The sequence below is a fragment of the Spermophilus citellus genome (assembly GCF_964194105.1).
Source record: "Spermophilus citellus genome assembly, chromosome: 2".
NCBI classification, from domain to species: Eukaryota; Metazoa; Chordata; class Mammalia; order Rodentia; family Sciuridae; genus Spermophilus; species Spermophilus citellus.
This window is the reverse complement of record NC_138183.1, coordinates 31336684-31354645: the sequence shown is the minus strand read 5'-3', so window position 1 is coordinate 31354645 and position 17962 is coordinate 31336684. Positions and strand designations below refer to the sequence as shown.

The window sequence follows — 17962 nt, the reverse complement described above, 5'->3', positions numbered from 1 at the left end:
CTTAATTCCCTGCTGACTGGTTAACCCCTTCTCTGCGGCGCCACGCCTTCTGTAGCCTCGGGGCAGGCCGCGCGTATCAGACAGCCTGGATCTCCGGGGTCACACCGTTGGCTTTTTCGCGTGTTGATTTTATATCCTGCCACTTTGCTGAATTCATTTATTAACTCTAGCAGTTTCTTTGTAGACCCTTTTGGGTCTGTTAAATATATTACCATGTCATCCGCAGAGAGTGATAATTTAAGTTCTTCTTTTCCTATTTTTATGCCTTTAATTTCTTTCGTCTGTCTAATTGCTCTGGCCGGTGTTTCGAGAACTATATTGAATGGGAGTGGTGATAGAGGGCATCCCTGTCTTGTTCCAGATTTTAGAGGGAATGCCTTCAATTTTTCTCTATTCAGAATGATGCTAGCCTGAGGCTTAGCATAGATAGCTTTTACAATGTCGAGGTAAGTTCCTGTTATCCCTAGTTTTTCTAATGTTTTGAACATAAAGGGATGCTGTACTTTGTCGAATGCTTTTCTGCGTCTATTGAGATGATCATATGGTTCTTATCTTTAAGTCTATTGATGTGGTGAATAACATTTATTGATTTCCGTATATTGAACCATCCTTGCATCCCAGGGATGAATCCTACTTGATCATGGTGCACAATTTTTTTGATGTGTTTTTGTATTCGATTCGCCAGATTTTTATTGAGGATTTTTGCATCTAGGTTCATTAGAGATATTGGTCTGTAGTTTTGTTTCTTTGAGGTGTCTTTGTCTGGTTTCGGAATCAGGGTGATGTTGGCCTCATAGAATGAATTTGGAAGAGCTCCCTCTTTTTCTATTTCCTGAAATAACTTGAAAAGTATTGGTATTAATTCTTCTTTAAAGGTTTTGTAAAACTCCGCTGTATACCCATCCGGTCCTGGGCTTTTCTTGGCCGGTAGTCTTTGGATGGCTTCTTCAATTTCATCCATTGATATTGGTCTGTTCAAATTGTGTGTATCCTCCTGACTCAGTCTGGGCAAATCATATGACTTAAGAAATTTATCGATGTCTTCACTATCTTCTATTTTATTGGAATATAGGTTTTCAAAATAATTTCTAATTGTCTTCTGTATTTCTGTAGCATCTGTTGTGATATTGCCTTTTTCATCCCGTATGTTAGTAATTTGAGTTCTCTCTCTTCTTTTCTTCGTTAGCATGGCTAAAGGTCTGTCGATCTTATTTATTTTTTCAAAGAACCAACTTTTAGTTTTGTTAATTTTTTCAATAGTTTCTTTTGTTTCAATTTCGTTGATTTCCGATCTGATTTTAATTATTTCTAGCCTTCTGCTACATTTCCTGTTGTTTTGCTCTTCCTTTTCTAAGGATTTGAGATGAAGTGTGAGCTCATTTATTTGTTGTTTTTTTTTCTTTTTTTGAGGAATGACCTCCAGGCGATGAATTTTCCTCTTAAAACTGCTTTCATTGTGTCCCATAGATTCTGATATGTTGTGTCTGTATTTTCATTTATCTCTAAGAATTTTTTAATTTCCTCCTTTATGTCTTCTGTAACCCATTTATCATTCAGTAACATATTGTTCATTTTCCATGTGATGTAGGATTTTTCCTTCCTTCTTTTATCATTGATTTCCAGTTTCATTCCATTATGATCAGATAAAATGCATGGTATTATCTCCACCCCTTTATATTTACTGAGGGTTGCCCTATGGCATAATATATGTTCTATTTTTGAGAAGGATCCATGTGCTGCTGAGAAAAAAGTATATCCACTTGATGATGGTTGATATATTCTATATATGTCAGTTAAGTCTAGGTTATTGATTGTGGTATTGAGTTCTATAGTTTCTTTATTCAACTTTTGTTTGGAGGATCTGTCCAATGGTGAGAGAGGTGTGTTGAAGTCACCCATAATTATTGTGTTGTGGTCTATTTGATTCTTGAACTTGAGGAGAATTTGTTTTATGAATGTCGCAGCACCATTATTTGGTGCATAAATATTGATAATTGTTATGTCTTGTTGGTGAATGGTTCCTTTTAACAGTATATAATGTCCTTCCTTATCCCTTTTGATTAACTTAGTCTTGAAGTCGATTTTATTCGATATGAGGATGGCCACCCCTGCTTGCTTACGAGGACCGTGTGCGTGGTATATTTTTTCCCATCCTTTCACCTTTAGCCTGTGTATGTCTTTTCCAATCAGATGTGTCTCCTGGAGGCAGCATATTGTTGGATTTGTTTTTTTAATCCATGATACCAGCCTATGTCGCTCTATTGGAGAGTTTAAGCCATTAGCATTTAGAGTTACTATTGATATATGGTTTGTACTTCCAGCCATGTTTGATTATTTATCCTTTTTTTTAAAATTTAGTTTGTTTCTCCATGATTATCTTTCCCCCGCCCTCTGTCTTTACCGAAGCACTTCCCACTGATGGTTTTGGTTATTGTTTTTCATTTCTTCCTCGTGTAGTGTTTTGCTCAATATGCTTTGCAATGCTGGTTTTATGGCTGCAAATTCCTTTAACTTTTGTTTATCATGAAAGATTTTTATTTCGTTGTCATACCTGAAGCTTAATTTTGCTGTATACAGAATTCTTGGTTGGTATCCATTGTCTTTCAGTGTTTGAAATACATTGTTCCAGGACCTTCTTGCTTTCAGTGTCTGAGATGAAAAATCCGTTTTTAACCTTATTGGTTTACCCCTGAATGTAATCTGCCTCTTTTCTCTTGTAGCTTTTAATATTTTCTCTTTGTTCTGTATATTGGATATCTTCATAACAATGTGTCTTGGCGTTGGTCTACTGTGATTTTGTATGCTCGGTGTCCTGTATGCATCTACAATTTGTATATCCGTTTCCTTTTTTATTTCTGGAAAGTTTTCTGTAATTATTTCATTCAGCAGGTTACTCATTCCCTTGGTTTGAATCTCTATACCTTCCTCTATCCCGATGACTCTTAAGTTCGTTTTTTTTTTATGTTATCCCATATCTCTTGGATGTTTTTCTTGTGATTTTTTACCTGCCTTACTGAGTTGGCTAGACTCTTTTCAAGATGATATATTTTGTCTTCATTATCTGACGTTCTGGCTTCTACTTGCTCCACTCTGTTAGTGATACTCTCATTTGAGTTTTTAATTTGGTTTATAATTTCCTTCATTTCTAGAATTATTGTTTGATTTTTTTTTTATAATCTCTATCTCCTGATAAAGATGCTTAACTTCTTCTTTTATCTGTTTATGTAATTTGTTTTCAATGTGTTCTTTCACTGGTTGAATTTGCTGTCTCATAGCCTCTTTAAGGTTCCATTCCATCTGTCTAAGGTGTTCCTTGAGTTCTTTATATGACCATTTTTCTGATGACTCTAGGTCCTCCTGAATATTTAGGCTGTCCTGCATTGTTTGTACTCCTTTTCTTCCTTGCTTTTTCATGCTGCTCATGTTACGTCTTGTTCTGTTTGCTGAGTTACTGTTTACTCCTATAAATTTATTTAATGCTTGAGAGGAAAGGTATTAGAAGGGAAGGGAAGAAGTCACTAAAGAGAATGAGAGTAAGCAGGTAGAATTCAAGGAAAGGGGGATAAGAAAATTGAAAAGAAATGAAAAGACAAAAGAAGAAAAAAGAAAAAAAATAGGAAATAAAAAAAGAAAAAAAATTTTTAAATAATAATAATAATAAAAAAGATAAAAATTAAAATTAGAAGAAAAAAATTAAAACAAAAAAAAATTTAAAAAAACAACAAGTATGAAAAACGAAAAAAAACAAAACCCAAATCAAAAGAAAAAAACTAATAAATGCAGTCTTAGAGTTTGATTAACTTTTCTTCCAGTAGGTGGCGCTGTGCCCACCAGGCCAAGCTTCTCCTGTCAATACGCGGGAACCAATCACTGTGCAGCAGCTCCTCCCAGACTGGGCGAGTCTCCAATCCTGAGTGCCTAGGGTCTCCTCTTGTGCCTAGTCACTTCCCCACTTTTCCTCTAGCCAGGCCCCTCTCACGGGTGATGGTCACCACAATACTGGCTACACACCAGGTCTTCTGCTCCTGGGAGCCCTGTTTTCATAAACGTCTGGGCACACTTTCCCTGTTTGCCATTCCCTCAGACCCTAAGTTTGTAGAGCTTGGGGCTGAGAATCCTCAGTGAATTTTACTTGCCCTCCGGTAGGTAGCCACGCCCCCGGTAGCTGGTGCAAAATACCTCAGTTGTCAGCACTGGTGGGAGCGGTAGCCGGGAGTTCCGCGCTGCGGGTCCCTCGCCACTTCTGATTCCCTCAGTCTGGCTATCACGTTCACGGGAAAGCTGGGAGGGGCCCTTAAGGTTTCCCCGATGTGTAGAGAGGGAAGGCTAGGGGATTACACACCTGTAGCCGCAGGTTTCAATGAAGTTATCTCCTCCGCCGCAGTCTGGTGACGTCAGTTCTCTGCCATGGTGGTGTCTCTTGCATATGGCGACAGTTCGTTTCCCTTTGCCAGGTGACCAATGCAACTGGTGGGTCCTGACTGTCTCTCCCAAACCCCTTTTAAATCCTGTGGCCACTGCCTATGAAGGATCAGTTGGCATTTACCTCTGTAGGATCAGAAGGGCCGACCAGTTGCTTCAGCGGGATGGATTAGTGCTGAGTCACAGCTGTTTGTGGGAAGCAGGCGAAAGGGAGCTTGAATTCAGCCGATCCAGGCTCAGTGTGTGTTCTGAGAGGCCCAGAGTGTTCGCCCCATATCCGTGTCAGCTCAGCAATGCCTAGTGATCCCGAGCAAACAGCATTTAGACTGTTTACGACTCCCTATGCCCACACAGCTGAAGAGGTCAGAGACTTGATCTCTCCGCGCCCGCCGCCATGTTGGATCTCAAAACATACACTCTAAATATATACAATCTATTTGTTGATTGTACCTTAGTAAAACTGTTAGAAAAAACCTAATTTACATATTTACCTATTATCTGCAACTTCCCTTGTTTTGAAAAGAATTTAAAGCAACCTATAAAGATCTAAAGAGTAATCAGGGTGTTCTAATTTAGGAATTATTGAGGAAAATGAAGAATAGGGTAAAATAGAGTGAGAATTTAAAATAGATGTTAAATTGAGCCTTTATAAGGTGTATAAAAGAAACATGTTTAGACTGTGGAGGATAGGCATTCACGTGTCATTTTTTGCCAAAGGCAGGCCACAGACTTGGCTCTGTAGTTTCTTGCTGCCAAAACAAAGGCAGAAACATGGTCAGTGATCCTGTTGGTTTTCAAACCTGCCCGTTAGAATTTTCCCTCTTCACCCTCTTAGGGGAAGAAAGAAGATTCTGGAAGTTTTTCTTATACCTCTTTCAACCATAGCCATCTGGTTTTTTTATAATTTAATTTGTTTCAGAGTTAAGAATAAAGATGTTTGAACTGAAGAAACAAAACAAGTTAAATTAATGAAAGTGTTTGGCTAATTAAAGCAAATAGTTGCTTAAATGAATAATTGTTTTTGCTACCATGGAATTAAGAAAATTTTTTTTCCTATCACTGGGGATTGAATCCAGGGCCTCATGCATACTAGATAAGTACTCTACCACTGAGCTATATCCCTATCCCTTATTTTTGTTACCATGTCAGAAATATTTCTCTGTGACTATAAAGAGAAGAAGTTAGTGACTGGGATACTTAACTATGTTTTTAAAGGAACCATCCTGGCAGATTTCATAGGACCCTTTTGATAGCTCTTCTTCTATCTTTGGATCTAGATTGAAACAATGTAAGACACATATCAAACAGTCCTGAGTGATCTATATTTTGGGATAGATTTTACGAAAAGAAAGGGGAGATAGACTTCATAATCTTCATAATAATTGTTTCACTTTTGCAGGACCTTCAGTGAGTTTGGTGATTTATTTTCTATATATCTAGCATCTTGCTCACATATGCTAGATTGTGCTTCTGACTTGACTTTCCTTTGGGTCCTTCTAAGGTGGAATTGCGGAGTGCAGTGGAGGAGGTGGTTAAGGAAACTCCAGAATATCGTTGCATGCAGTCACAGTTCTCTGTTCTGTACAATGAGAGCCTACAGTTGAAAGCTCACTTGGACGAGGCTCGGACCCTGCTTCATGGCACCAGGGGAACCCACCAGCGCCAGGTTGAACTCATTGAGGTAACAGCGCTGCTTTGTTTTCTGTAATATATGTTTTTCTACCTCATTAAATGTCATAGGTTTGCTCGCTTTCATGCAGTTAATCTCTCATCCATTCAGCAAACATGTATAGAATGCCTATTGATCTCCGTTAGATGGTGGGCATATAAAGATGAGGTAACAGAATTCCTGTCTTTAAAGATCTTATAGTCCCCTGGGAGAATAGTATCCATTCATTTGCAATGTGTACAATAGCATCATATCTAAAAGGTACAGTAATGGAGGAGACAGAGCATAAGATTTGACTGTGGAACCTTCTTGATTCTACTTGAGAAGGTGAAGTGCAAATCTTAAAGATATATAACTTTAACTTTACTTGTAGTTAAAAGTAGGAGTATATTCCCAGCAGTGAGATCAGCATGTATGAGAATGTGAAAGAGCATGACAAATAGTTTCAAATGGCTGGAGCTTATGTGTATGAGGAAGCCATGGGTGGAAACTTTTGTTTATATGTTCTTTTTTTTACCATAGTCCTTAAAATAATGTTTTAAATAGTTGGTTTTATTATATATGTCAGCCAAATTAATTACTACTACTTTATAGATTTTATATATTGTTTTATGGTTGAGGTCTCTAACTAAATTGTAATATTTTCATAGATGAAGCCCATTTCCTCTCTTTCTTCACTATCCTGCCAGTTTCTAAATTAATGTTTTGAAGCTATCTAACGTTATTGGAAGTGGAAATATTCTGAGTAACCTATTTTTTCCATATCATATTCTTTTTTCTTTTTAAATCTTGTAGGTCAGATTTAGGAGACAAAATAATAGGATGTGATATTTCTTATATATATATATATATATATATATATATATATATATATATATATATAGTTGTAGATGGGCACAATACTTTTATTTTTTATGTAGAGTTTTTTTTGTTTTTTTGTTTTTTTTATGGGGTGCTTGTGATCAAACCCAGTGCCTTGTGTGCTAGGCAAATGCTCTACCACTGAGCTACAACCCCAGCCATATTTTCACTTTTTTTTTTTTTTTTTTTTTTTTTGGTACCAGGGATTGAACTCAGGCACTAGACTGCTGAGCCACATCCCCAGCCTTATTTTGAAATTTTTTTATTTAGAGACAGGGTCTCACTGAGTTGCTTAGTGCCTCACTTTTGCTGAGGCTGACTTTGAACTCATGATCCTCCTGCCTCAGCCTCCCTCCCGCTGGAATTATAGGTGTGTACCACCACATCCAGCTTTCCACATTTTGATAAGAATTTTTGACTGTTTCCTTTTTCTGTGTGTAGCGAGATGAGGTTAGTCTTCATAAGAAGCTGAGAACTGAAGTGATCCAGCTAGAAGATACACTGGCTCAGGTCCGCAAGGAATATGAAATGCTGAGGATAGAATTTGAGCAGACCCTTGCTGCCAATGAACAAGCAGGTATATAATTACTTTTGCTCCACCCTGCAGTTTTGTCTGTAAATATATAAAGGCCTTTCTTGAAAGACACAACTTGGTTCCAGGATTTGTTAATACTAATTTCAACTCAGAAGTCCTAAAGTACCTTAAATAAATCCTGTGATTCCTTTTGACACATATCCCAAGTATTTTTTTTTTTTTTAACTCTAATTGACCAGTTTAATTTTCACTTTCTGAGAAAGAATATTTTTTATGGTAATTCTCTCTGTTTTTCAGAGCATCCTCATGTGTTCTGCATTTTTTCTCCTTTTGCCTTTACCCTCATTACAGTGTCTCTTAACATTGCTATTGCTGTGTTTAAGGCCCTATAAACCGGGAAATGCGCCACCTCATCAGTAGCCTCCAGAATCACAATCACCAGCTGAAAGGGGAGGTCCTAAGGTATAAACGGAAGTTGAGAGAAGCCCAGTCTGATCTGAACAAGGTAAGAAGGAATAGAATAAGTATCACTAGCTATTAAGTTTGTGAAGCTTTTTGAGTGAGGTGAGAAATGTGGCTATCATAAGTGATATGTATCTTTCCTTTTTATCCAGACACGTCTGCGCAGTGGCAGTGCCCTCCTGCAGTCTCAGTCTAGTACAGAGGATGCCAAGGATGAACCTGCAGAGTTAAAACAAGATTCTGAGGACTTACCCACCCAGTCCTCAGCACTGAAAACCTCTCAGGAGGATGTCAATGAAATTAAATCCAAACGGGATGAGGAAGAGCGAGAACGAGAAAGGAGGGAGAAAGAAAGGGAGCGAGAAAGAGAACGAGAGAAGGAAAAGGAGAGAGAACGAGAGAAGCAGAAACTGAAAGAATCAGAAAAAGAAAGAGATTCTGCTAAGGATAAGGAAAAAGGAAAACATGATGATGGAAGGAAAAAGGAAGCAGAAATTATCAAACAATTGAAGATTGAACTCAAGTGAGACCAATATGTAGAGTGACTATTTCTGACTCAGATCCTTAAGGTTCAGACATCAAGAATGAAATGAAATGTTTGGTTGATGGTAGAACCTGTCTGATCATTCTAATATTTTAGATGTAACTAAATGCACAATTAATGTGGTCTCAATTCGATCAAGAGTGGCCTCCCTGGCTATTGTGCAGTCTAGTTGAGTGGTTAAATAACAATAAACCCTGTGGTTTGGTCCTTCATTAATGTGAAGAGAAGGGATATCATAATGCAGCAACACACTTGAGAATCGTTCTAAATAATTAGATTTAAGTGATTGCTGGCATTAATTGTAGTTTAAATTATACTAAATGGAGTATACATTGCTGTAACTTAAACAGTATCTGATTTCTTGACAAACTAGTTTGTTGGTATGCCAGATCATAGTAAGAGATTTCTTAGAAGATTTATTCCTACAGCAGTTGAAATAGTGAGATAGATCACTTTCATATATTGGTGTCTCCCCCACCTAACTAATAATTTATCTGGCAGTACATTTAGCTCTCCAGTTTCTGTGGTAGAGTCTTTGTTAATGTTTGAGGGACCACTGTACTCAAAATACTTGGACTCAAGAGTAGTTAAAAGGTTTAATAATTTAGTAAGAAGTGAAATGTTAGTGTTTAGTTGGTGGCTAATCAGCTATGAAGTCTAGGATTAGTTTATTTTAAACTTTCAATTTTTGTCCTTTTTTCTTCCTATTGATCCACTTTAACGTAAACATTTTTTTAATAAGTGTCATATTAGAATCATCTTAGTGACTTATTTGAATACATCCGTGGATCCTATTTCAATCCTATTGAGTCTCAGTTTATAAGAGTGGGAACACAGAAGTTTGTCTAATGTAATAAATGTGACAAATCTTTATTTTAAAACTTTGTACAGAGAATTTAAGGGAGAAATGGTTCATTTATACAACTTTTCTGTACTTCTCAACTATATTCAGAAGTCTACTGATATTCTGTATAATATTTTGTTTTTTAGTTACGACCTAGAATATTAAAAAAAAAAAAGAAACAAAACCTTAAAATATTCTGCTCAATTCCAAATTCCCCTGCTCTGATATGGCCTTTGTTTTTTCATTCCTGTTCCCCTCCCTCTGCCATCTCTATCATAGGAAGGCACAAGAGAGCCAAAAGGAGATGAAATTGTTGCTAGATATGTACCGCTCTGCCCCGAAGGAACAGAGAGACAAAGTTCAACTAATGGCAGCAGAGAAGAAGTCTAAGGCAGAGGTAATCTAGTCTTCTTGTTAAAATTTTAATTTCTAGGGTTCATACTATTGAAAGATATAGTTTCTTTGTTTTAGAGGTAAGTGACTAATTTAGCAACATTTTCTTATCAAAGACCATCTAAGGTTCTCTGAAAGATAGTAAGATTTCAGAATTACTGGCATAGTAATAATTTAATAATAAGAAGTTTTAAAAATTTTTTATTCTCCGCTGAATGAATCATACTGTAGTTATTCTCTTTTTTCTGACTACTTTTTGGGAGGAAATTTTTTATACTTTTATTTGTTGAGGACTAAGGGGGGGAAAAGGTTGATAAACTCTGTTATAATATTTATAGTTCTCAAAAACTTTGCTCATGAAATTGAGGAATGGCATGTTGTTAAAACAGTGTTGTGATGTCTCGTACTGGATCATTTTTCATTATTATTTATTTTGTTCCAGAATTCTGCAAAAATGGTCTTGTGGTATTTTGGGCTTTCCATCTTGCAAAGTGTTAATTGATTTTTTTTTTAAAGAATTATAACTTAACTTTTATTTTTATGTAATTTTTCTTCTATAGTTGGAAGATCTAAGGCAAAGACTCAAGGATCTAGAGGATAAGGAGAAGAAAGAAAACAAGAAAATGGCTGATGAGGATGCCTTGAGGAAGATTCGGGCAGTAGAAGAGCAGATTGAATACCTGCAGAAAAAACTGGCCATGGCCAAGCAGGTGGGCACACTTTCTTTATTTAATTGACTTTTTAAGTAAATGTTACTTGACAGGGAAGTTACTGCCAATGAAATTTGCTTTTATTCTAGTCATTTTTTTTTTGTTAGTATTTTTTCTCCATTTTGTTTTGTTTTGTTTTGTTTATTTGTTTTTACATTGAAGACTTTCATTCCTGTAGTATTTTCTGTGTTTGAGAGGCATAAAAATTTATTTTTATTTTCAGAAGGATTGTCAATTGTTTTAACTTCATTTATAAAGGATCTATTCTTTTTCTGCTGTTGTGGAATTAGGAGATATATCTCGTTTTCATTTTATATTCACTATAATTTTTTTTATATATTATGATAGTAAATATATAAAACTAACAAAAATATGCCTCCCAATTAGGTTACAAAAGACTAACCAATATGTTGATTGTGGTTGTGGAATCTGTTTTTCTCATAAAGAATGCATTTATTTATTTTTAAAGTCCCAGGAAATTTTTATTAGCATTTGATAATAAAGATACACAAATGATGGGAAAAACCATATATCACTGTTAAGTACTCCCTCACTGTTTCCAAGAAATAGCAAAATGACAATAGTTTTAAGGATAACTGGATTATTAACATCAAGTTTTAATAGGTAAAATAGCTTGGGATATCAGAGAAAGAACTGAATAAAAATCCAGAAATAAACAGAAGTCCATGTGGGTATTTAATATACACTAACAATATAGTTTTAAATCATTAGGGAAAGGAAAGAATGTTAAATGTGGTGGGACAAAAATGAAATAATATTGGAAAAAAGTTGTATACATACTTGAACACTATGCTAAGATGATTTCCAAATGGATCCAAGATGTCATATTAAAAAGATAAATCCGGCGCTCCGATTGTAGCTCAGTGGTTGAGTGCTTGTCTGGCATACGTGAGGCACTAGGTTCCGTCCTCAGCACCACATAAAAAAATAAAGTGAAGATGTTGTTGTCCATCTACAACTAAAAAAAGAGTATTTAAAAAAAAGAGAGAAATCTACCAAAGAATAAGAGGAAAACATGTAAATTTTGTAACTATTAAGGAAAGTCCAGAACACGTGAAAGGAAAATTGATAATTTTGAGTAATGACAAAAAAGAAGACACAAAAATTGTAAATGGCAAAAACATTGTTACTAAAGCCAACAGATCAAGTGAGAAAAAGGAAAAAAAAAATACTTTTATTTCTTATCCAAAAAGGACTTGTCTTTCTAATACACATTTTAAAAAATTCTGAAAAATAATAGGGAAAAAAACCAACAACCCAGTAAAAGAATAGGCAAAAGATATTAATGGTTCACAGAAAGAAACTCAGATTGCTTTAGTCTTAATTAAAATGAGACAAATGTAAATTAAAGCTATTGTTAGGTACCCTATATCACCTAGCTGAAAATTCTATAGATTAAATTCAGTATTATAAGTTGTGGAAAATTATGAGAAAATGTGAGGCTTTATGATAGAAGGTTTTTTTTTTTTTTTTTTTTTTTTTTTTTTTTTTTTTTTTTTTTTTTAACCCAAGTGCTACTTGATAAGTTTGCTAGATTAAGGTATGTGTAGTTATTATTTGCTTTCCTGGCTTAAGTACAGACCAACTAATGAATATCAGACCAAAAGTTGGTGCCAGTGACTTCAAGTAATAGGGCTTCTTCTGTATTTTCAGGGAACTTAGTTACAACACAAATCTTTAGTTTAGTCTTAAGCTGTCTGTCTCTGTCACTAAGTTAACAGTGGGAAAGTTTAATTTCCTATGTTCATTCTTTGGAGTTAGAACATTCTCCTTATAAGATTTCTCATTTTAGGAAGAAGAAGCTCTGCTCTCTGAGATGGATGTCACAGGCCAAGCCTTTGAAGACATGCAGGAACAAAATATCCGTTTGATGCAGCAGTTGCGAGAAAAGGATGATGCAAATTTTAAACTCATGTCAGAGCGTATCAAGTCTAATCAGATCCATAAATTACTCAAAGAAGAGAAGGAGGAACTGGCAGACCAGGTTTTGACTCTGAAGACTCAGGTAATTAGGATGAGTGGAGTTTTCCATTCTGTTGATGTAAGATGCTTTCAGTATGAAGATACCTGTCAAATGGTCATTGTAGCATTTTGTATGATGTTAAAAAATCCCCTGCGAACCAAGTGTCTATTATTAGGGCACAGGTAAATAAATTATACATGTCTACAAAGGAGTACAATATAACTGTTAAAGCACATGAATTTGCTGATGTGGATAAATTTTTAAAATATATCAAGTGATTTATTTTCTCTTTTGTATTAAAATGTGTGTATGAGTGTGTACTTTTAAAATTTCTGGAAGCCTACAAGGAAGCTGTCAGAGTGCTTACATAGCTACCTCTGGATTTTGAGTTTGTGGGTGAAAGATTCTGAAGTGGATGTGTGATTTTACATTTTATCCTTTAATATTATTTAATTCTACTTTATGCATTAATTTCAAGAAAAAGACTACATTAGAATCTCTAGTTATTCTGAGGGAGAAGAATGGTTGAACTTTTATTTGAGCTAAAATTTATATGTTCTAGTAGGAATTGTCAGGTTTTGAGGACTAGTATGGCTGCAGAAGATCAATATCTGAAAGTGTAATTTTATCTATTCTTGGCAATTTGGAAAAGAATTGCTAAGATTCTTTAAAAGACTTTTAGTGGTTTCAGAGACTCTTATTTAAATCTCATCAGTATTTTATATCAAAGTGAAGTCTTTAATAATAATAAGTCTTGATTTTTTTTTTTTTTTAAACCCCGATAGTGGGGATTGAACCAGAGCTTTGAGCATGCTATGTCAGCACTCCTGCATACCAGTTTACCTCCCCGGCCTTCTTGGATATATTTTGAAGGGTTCATGGATATAATGAGTAATAGTTTGTTTCTAACATACTATATATTTCATGGACTATGAATTAAGAAAGCATAGCCAGTTTTATTTTTCTTCCTGTTTATGTTAATGTCTGATTTTCTCCTCCAAAGGTTGATGCCCAGTTACAGGTAGTAAGGAAACTGGAAGAGAAGGAGCACTTATTGCAAAGCAACATTGGCACAGGGGAGAAGGAGCTGGGTCTTAGGACCCAAGCCTTAGAGATGAATAAACGTAAGGTATGATGGATTATTTTGTAATCTCAAGTGAGGGTCCATCTTGAGAAGCAAGTGTGTATAACCTGGATGAAATTTTAAGTCCACTTCATTCCTTGAACTTAGGTTAACATTTTGCCTTGCTTGAAATCAGGAGTGATAGGATGATGTTATTTTGTACATCTCACACAGGCAATGGAGGCAGCCCAACTTGCAGATGAACTCAAAGCACAACTTGAGTTGGCACAGAAGAAGCTCCATGATTTTCAGGATGAGATTGTGGAGAACAGTGTCACCAAAGAAAAGGACATGTTCAATTTCAAACGGGCCCAGGTAAGAGCAATTCTCTTTTCCTTACATTTCAACTTTTAGGTGTTTTCTGAGGTCTGAAGTGACCATGAAATGAGCCATTAGTCTAATGTATATTATTTCCAACTAGACTGTAAGTTCCTTGTGGGAGAAGACTGAGTTTGTTTTCTTCAGCGTCATATTCCCAAAGCCTATTATGTCCATCAGCTAATCAGCATGAAATAAATATTTATTAGCTGTGTGAACTAGTGAATTTTTAAAGTAGCATATCAACATGAAATTTTAAAGTTCTCTAATTTTTCTATTTTTTGTCATGTCATCTATTTTTCATGATTTTTTCTATCCTTATCCACAAGCTGTAAATTATTTTAATTCCATTCTACCCTTACCTTAAAACTAGTTGCCACAAAATAAGATGGCCTATTTTCTAAATTGTTAGATTATGTTTTCACAGGACTGAATTGACAGTAATTGAAATAACTAATTTGGGGATATGGTTATGGTTGTCTTTTCTGAAACAAAAGAAAATATCTTACCCTTTGCAGTTCTCTGTATTCCTAAATATAAATTGGACATGAAAGAACAAAAGGTCCTTTCTTTCCATGTCAGCAAGTTCAAGTTGTAGGAAATATTTTCTCAAAAACAGCAGGTATGTCTGAGGAAATGGGTCTAATGGGTCTGCTGTCTTGCCATAGGAGGACATCTCGAGACTTCGAAGGAAGCTGGAGACCACAAAGAAACCAGATAATGTGCCCAAGTGTGATGAGATTCTGATGGAGGAAATTAAGGATTATAAGGTTAGAAATACTGCCTCAGTGATTTCTTTGATTTTGGTTAAAATCTGAATTTGTCTACTGATATATTGAGGGAATAAACACTGAACTTCTTTACATGAAGGTAACCAGACAGTGGTTTATTTTAAGTGGCGGTGTGGGAGTGGTACTCTTGTTCTAGTTCTTTGTGGTTGGTTTGTTTATATATGATAGTCATTTGGTTCTTAAACCTTTATGGTTATTCAGACTCTGATTTCCTTCTGTTTTAGGCTCGTCTGACCTGTCCATGCTGCAATATGCGCAAAAAGGATGCTGTACTTACCAAGTGTTTTCATGTTTTCTGCTTTGAGTGTGTGAAAACACGCTATGACACCCGCCAGCGCAAATGTCCCAAGTGTAATGCTGCTTTTGGTGCCAATGATTTTCATCGCATCTACATTGGTTGATTCAAGTCAAGAGAAGAATAGGAGCTGGCTAGACAGGCACTTATTCATTAACCACCAAACCTCTACCTCTTCTCACCTTGACAGTTTATCTGTCAACTCCCATTCCTCCATAGACTTTACGTCCAGGCTCTCTGCTCAAATAGCTAGATGACTTTAGGGGAAAGGATTGGTAAATGCAAGCCTTGGGTTATAGAATGAATTAGAAACAAATGAAGAAACAGTTGACTCATATTTGACCCATATTTGTCTTGCCTATCAGCTTTATTTCCAGCTTTTAGACTTTTCAACATTTTTGGGCAGAGGTGGGCCCATTGTATCATCTTGGATTATGCATTCCTCCAAAAGAAATCAAGTTGGTATTTTTGACAAGGAGAAGGGAACAAAGACTGGAAATGTGTTATTTTGAGGGAGTGGCCTTTAAGAAATAAGCTATCTGTGGCCCATACTTTTCTTAATTTGGGTAGTTAACTTTTTCTAAACTTGAATTATAAAATGATATAATTACGCTATTCTTTCCTGGATGGTTTGAAACCTTAATGAAATTATATCCAGGATAATTTAGTCCATTTCCCATTTACTTGCAAAATAACTTTTAAGGTCAGCTGGCTTTCTTACTAAGTTATTTAAGTTTCAAATGTTCAACATCTAAAAGTCTTTAAATTTCTTAAGGCCAGAATAATTTCAAGTAATATAGGCACTTTTGCCTTCTAATGAAATAAAAACTGGAGATGAGGAATAGAACTGAAATGGTAAAGAGACCTTCTGGGTACTCTGGGAAATTGATACAGAGAGGCTTTGGTGAGCTATGAATTTACTCTCATCCTCCTCTCAATAGGGGTTTTGTGAGCCCTGTTTTCCAGAAGATTCTGTATAATCTTTCTGTAGGATTTTGTACTCTACAAGCTTCAATTAAAGCAGGATTCAGTTTGTTTTTGTGTTAGTGGTTTTTCTTTGAAATTTTATTCTTTGTTATTACTAGTAGATTTTACACATGCTGTTTTAGAAATGAGTTTTCTTAACAGACATGAGATTTAGAAGCTGCCTGAGTTTTAAGTATTTATTTCTTTGATTATTGAAATAGTTTTCTCCCAGTTTTATTGAGTCTCTTCTGAGGAGACATCATGCCTAAAAGATGTCAATTTGGCTAAATTTTTTTTCCATCATTCACTATGGGGTAAGAGATTGAGGTTTATTTCTCAGGGAATGTCACACTGCCTGGCCCTTTAGGTTGAGAGTTCTTGTTTTATAGTAATAATAAGCTACATGGTTTCTCTCTTCTGTAAGGAGTTGTATAAAATGTATCCCTTTTGAGCATTACCTGTCCTAGATGATGATTAAGGACAAATTCTATGTCTCTTTGTAGTTACTAGCTGCCATCAGCAGGACTTGTGATGGATTCCATAAAGGCATGTGATATATGGGCTAAGAAATGAACCTAATTGGGGAATCTTACATGGTCTTCAAAATAGGTCACAAATCTGTTGATCATCCCACCCAACACATGTACAGGGCCATGATTGATGAGGTGAGGCTCTGCTCCTGTACATACTGTGCCTTGGCACAAATGGACTACTAGGGCAGCAGGTTGTTTAGAGTTGGATATTAGGTATTTATGACAACTGGCTGAGAAAATCAGCTGCCCATCACTGAGGGATTGTGGGGCTTGTGAGATGTTGTAGAGGGAAGCACTGATTCCATGGGAGGCTTGATTTAGAGACAGTTCCTCTGGTTGAGAAGTTGAGGTCCAATCAACATAAAGTGAGCTCTCAGTCACTTTCAGATAATGACCAAAAATGGTGGTGATTTTTCTGGCAGTCCGGTTTATCTCACTCCAGAAGAGAGTACTGAATGGGCTTTGGGAACCCCCCCCCCCAATTGCACATTAAATTGTTTTGAGTTATATGTACAATATCTTTAGTGGTTTTTTTTTGATTGTTAAAGGAACTTGGAAAATTCATAGGCTCCCCAAAATTAGAAATTAAGCTCTAGATCCATAAGAACATTATAAGAATAATTTCTTTAATGCCTATAAATGCCAATTTCAAAGATTATTATAGAAGCACTGAAACTTCTCAATTTAAAATAAAAAACATTTCAGATCTTGTATGAATTATCTTTTTGCTTTCCTTTTTTGTTACCTTGGAAACATCTTAGCAATTTTGACCAAAATTAGGTGCACTCTAAGGCATGTCAGTTAACAACGTGATTTAGTTCTTCTTTACTGTAGAGATCTTTTTCAAAGATGTTGAGCTGTGTCTACTAACTATAGCATTCTTCATGAATCACCATTGGATTTCTTGTTTTTTCTTATTCTCTGTCCAGATACATAGGCATCCAGATACATAGGTTCTTTAAGGGCAAGAGTTTTGCTTATGGAATAATGTTTCTGCCATTCCAGTGATGAGTATAATTTGATATTGTGAAGAAAATAAAGAAACCATCATGTGTCTTCTAAACCCACGGGGATGGAGACACTTTTTTTTTTTTAGGAAGCTATAAGCTTGACTCTATTCTCATTATCATTTGCTATTGTGGAATGCCTTTAACTTTAATTTCTTAAGTTTTTTTTTTTCCCCCCCCTGAGGACTCTCAGTTGATTGATGGTAAACTCAAGTCCCAATGGGTCTGCAGTAACATTTTGACTGCTTACTATCACAAAAGTATTCCTGATTGACTTATGATAAAACAGTTACACGAGAGTAAATAATAGAACATTGGTAGGTTTTGTGTCACTTGGATTGGACTTACCCAGCAGGACATTCTTAGCATGGAAATACTTGAAAATATCCTAGATATTAAGGCTTGGGATAGTAGTTGTCCCATTACAAAGGAAAATTAAGCTTTCTCTTCTAGGGATTTCTGTGCAAGTTTGGTTTCTTCCTAATACTAGCTATTAAATTCTTAT

General features: G+C 35.7%; 1 protein-coding gene across 5 annotated transcripts in view; it reads left to right on the top strand.

Annotated features, from left to right (window-relative positions):
* RNF20 (ring finger protein 20) overlaps nucleotides 1–15987 on the top strand; it is a 39990-nt gene extending 24003 nt beyond the window's left edge. For all 5 annotated transcript variants that reach the window (XM_081279696.1, XM_081279694.1, XM_081279693.1 and 2 more), the window contains 11 exons: nucleotides 5924–6103; nucleotides 7394–7529; nucleotides 7871–7992; nucleotides 8102–8472; nucleotides 9617–9734; nucleotides 10291–10440; nucleotides 12254–12466; nucleotides 13428–13553; nucleotides 13722–13862; nucleotides 14534–14635; nucleotides 14881–15987. In XM_081279696.1, coding sequence (XP_081135822.1) covers nucleotides 5924–6103; nucleotides 7394–7529; nucleotides 7871–7992; nucleotides 8102–8472; nucleotides 9617–9734; nucleotides 10291–10440; nucleotides 12254–12466; nucleotides 13428–13553; nucleotides 13722–13862; nucleotides 14534–14635; nucleotides 14881–15057 — 1836 coding nt within the window. In that variant the 3' untranslated portion in view covers nucleotides 15058–15987. The remainder of the gene's footprint in view (nucleotides 1–5923; nucleotides 6104–7393; nucleotides 7530–7870; nucleotides 7993–8101; nucleotides 8473–9616; nucleotides 9735–10290; nucleotides 10441–12253; nucleotides 12467–13427; nucleotides 13554–13721; nucleotides 13863–14533; nucleotides 14636–14880) is intronic.
* The last annotated feature ends 1975 nt before the right edge of the window (nucleotides 15988–17962 follow it).